This window comes from Sardina pilchardus, chromosome 6, assembly GCF_963854185.1.
Source record: "Sardina pilchardus chromosome 6, fSarPil1.1, whole genome shotgun sequence".
Lineage (NCBI taxonomy): Eukaryota > Metazoa > Chordata > Actinopteri > Clupeiformes > Clupeidae > Sardina > Sardina pilchardus.
Genome location: NC_084999.1, coordinates 1,429,771 through 1,432,270, shown reverse-complemented (window position 1 = coordinate 1,432,270; position 2,500 = coordinate 1,429,771). Strand labels below are relative to the sequence as shown.

The 2,500-nt window shown below is 45.2% G+C and overlaps 1 protein-coding gene across 1 annotated transcript in view; it reads right to left on the bottom strand.

The window, feature by feature from the left end:
• The window catches only part of kif13a (kinesin family member 13A), a 97,519-nt gene that overhangs the window by 9,937 nt on the left and 85,082 nt on the right, over window positions 1-2,500 (bottom strand). Inside the window, exons 34-35 of the mRNA XM_062537892.1 lie at window positions 1,155-1,232; window positions 111-161 (exon numbers count right to left, since the gene is read on the bottom strand). Of these exons, the coding sequence (XP_062393876.1) occupies window positions 111-161; window positions 1,155-1,232 (129 nt within the window). The remainder of the gene's footprint in view (window positions 1-110; window positions 162-1,154; window positions 1,233-2,500) is intronic.

Below are 2,500 nucleotides of genomic sequence, written 5' to 3'. Positions count from 1 at the left end.
CATGTCTGTTGTTACGTTTGTAAACATGTCTGTTGTACGTTTGTAAACATGTCTGTTGTCACATTAGCAAACTCATCTCATTCACAGTAACATTTATACACAAAAGTCACCTTGATGTCTTCATCTTCACAGCCAGACAGTTCTCCTCTGCAACATGAGGACTATAACACACACACACACACACACACACACACACACACACACACCAGTAATAAACAGAGGTCCATCTCTTTATGTGTGTGTGTGTGTGTGGTCTTACGTGCTGTACGTTGGGAGTACTCAGACTCCTCCTGATGTGTGTGTGTGTGTGTGTGTGTGTGTGTGTGTGTGTGTGTGTGTGCGCGTGTGTGTGTTCTTACGTTCTGTACGTTCTGTACGTTGGGAGTACTCAGACTCCTCCTGATGTGTGTGTGTGTGTGTGTGTGTGTGTGTGTGTGTGTGTGTGTGTGTGTGTGTGTGTGTGTGTGTGTGTGTGTGTGTGCGCGTGTGTGTGTTCTTACGTTCTGTACGTTGGGAGTACTCAGGCTCCTCCTGATGTGTGTGTGTGTGTGTGTGTGTGCGCGTGTGTGTGTTCTTACGTTCTGTACGTTGGGAGTACTCAGACTCCTCCTGATGTGTGTGTGTGTGTGTGTGTGTGTGTGTGTGTGCGCGTGTGTGTGTTCTTACGTTCTGTACGTTGGGAGTACTCAGACTCCTCCTGATGTGTGTGTGTGTGTGTGTGTATGTGTGTGTGTGTGTGTGTATGTGTGTGTGTGTGTGCGTGTGTGTGTGTTCTTACGTTCTGTACGTTGGGAGTACTCAGGCTCCTCCTGATGTGTGTGTGTGTGTGTGTGTGTGTGTGTGTGTGTGTGCGTGCGCGCGTGTGTGTTCTTACGTTCTGTACGTTGGGAGTACTCAGGCTCCTCCTGATGTGTGTGTGTGTGTGTGTGTGTGTGTGTGTGTGTGTGTGTGCGTGCGCGCGTGTGTGTTCTTACGTTCTGTACGTTGGGAGTACTCAGGCTCCTCCTGATGTGTGTGTGTGTGTGTGTGTGTGTGTGTGTGTGTGTGTGTGTGCGCGCGTGTGTGTTCTTACGTTCTGTACGTTGGGAGTACTCAGGCTCCTCCTGATGTGTGTGTGTGTGTGTGTGTGTGTGTGCGCGCGTGTGTGTTCTTACGTTCTGTACGTTGGGAGTACTCAGGCTCCTCCTGATGTGTCGCCCCTTCACAGCCAGAGCTTCCTTCACCATCACCGCCTGCAGGACAAATACAACACAGATCACACACAGGAAACAGAGACCGTGAGTGTGTGTGAGAGTGTGTGTGTGTATATTGATGTATGTGTGTGTGTGTGCATATATATATATATATACAGTGCCTGTAGAAAGTTATCATACCCTTTTGAAATAGTTACTTTTTTTGTCTTACAGCCTGAAATCAAAACCCATTTAAAAAAAAATCTTTTCCAGTTTTATTAACAAATTTAGCTGTACATCAAAATAATGAAAAAAAAGTAAACAGTTCTGAAAATTGATAAAAAATGAAAAACTAGAATAACAGGGTTGGAAAAGTCATCATACCCCTGACTTAATACTTTGTAAAGCTTCCTTTTGCTTTCATTACAGCCATCAATCTGTTTGGATATGTCTCTATTATAGCTTTGCACACCTAGATAGGGGAATTTTCCGTACAGAAATGTTAAAATTTAGTCAAATTCTATAGGGAATGGCGATGGACTGCTCTCTTCAAGTCAATCCACATATTTTCTATAGGATTTAAGTCAGGGCTCTGACTTTGCCACTCAAGGATATTCACCATCCTATCCTTAAGCCACTGCTTTGTTCTTTTGGCAGTATGTTTAGGATTATTGTCGTGTTGGAAGGCGAATGACCTCCCCATCCTCAGCTGTCTAGGAGAGGGACGCAGGTTTTCCTTAAGAATGTGGGTGTACTTGGCAGCATCCATTTTCCCTTCTATCCTGACCAATTGCCCAGTTCCCGCTGAAAAGAAACATCCCCACAACATAATGTTGCCCCCACCATGCTTCACACTAGGTATGGTGTGATTTGGGTGGTGTACTGTGTTGGTTTTCGCCAAACATTGCGCTTGGAGTTCAGTGCAAAAACACATCTGGAATATTCTGCTACCATGTGGAAAAAGCTTATATGGTCAGATGAGACTAAGATCGAACTTTTTGGAGACTAAGATTGAAGTTTTTGGACTGAGCTCCAGGCGCTAACCAAACACAGTATACACACCCAAACACACCCAAAACACACCATACCTACTTTGAAGCATGGTGGGGGCAACATTATGTTTTGGGGATGTTTCTCTTCAGCGGGGACTGGGCAATTGGTCAGGATAGAAGGGAAAATGGATGCTGCCAAGTACACCAAAATTCTTGAGGAAAACCTGCGTCCCTCTCCTAAACAGCTGAGGATGGGGAGGTCATTCGCCTTCCAACACGACAAAAATCCTAAACATACTGCCAAAAGAACAAAGCAGTGGCTTAAGGATAGGATGG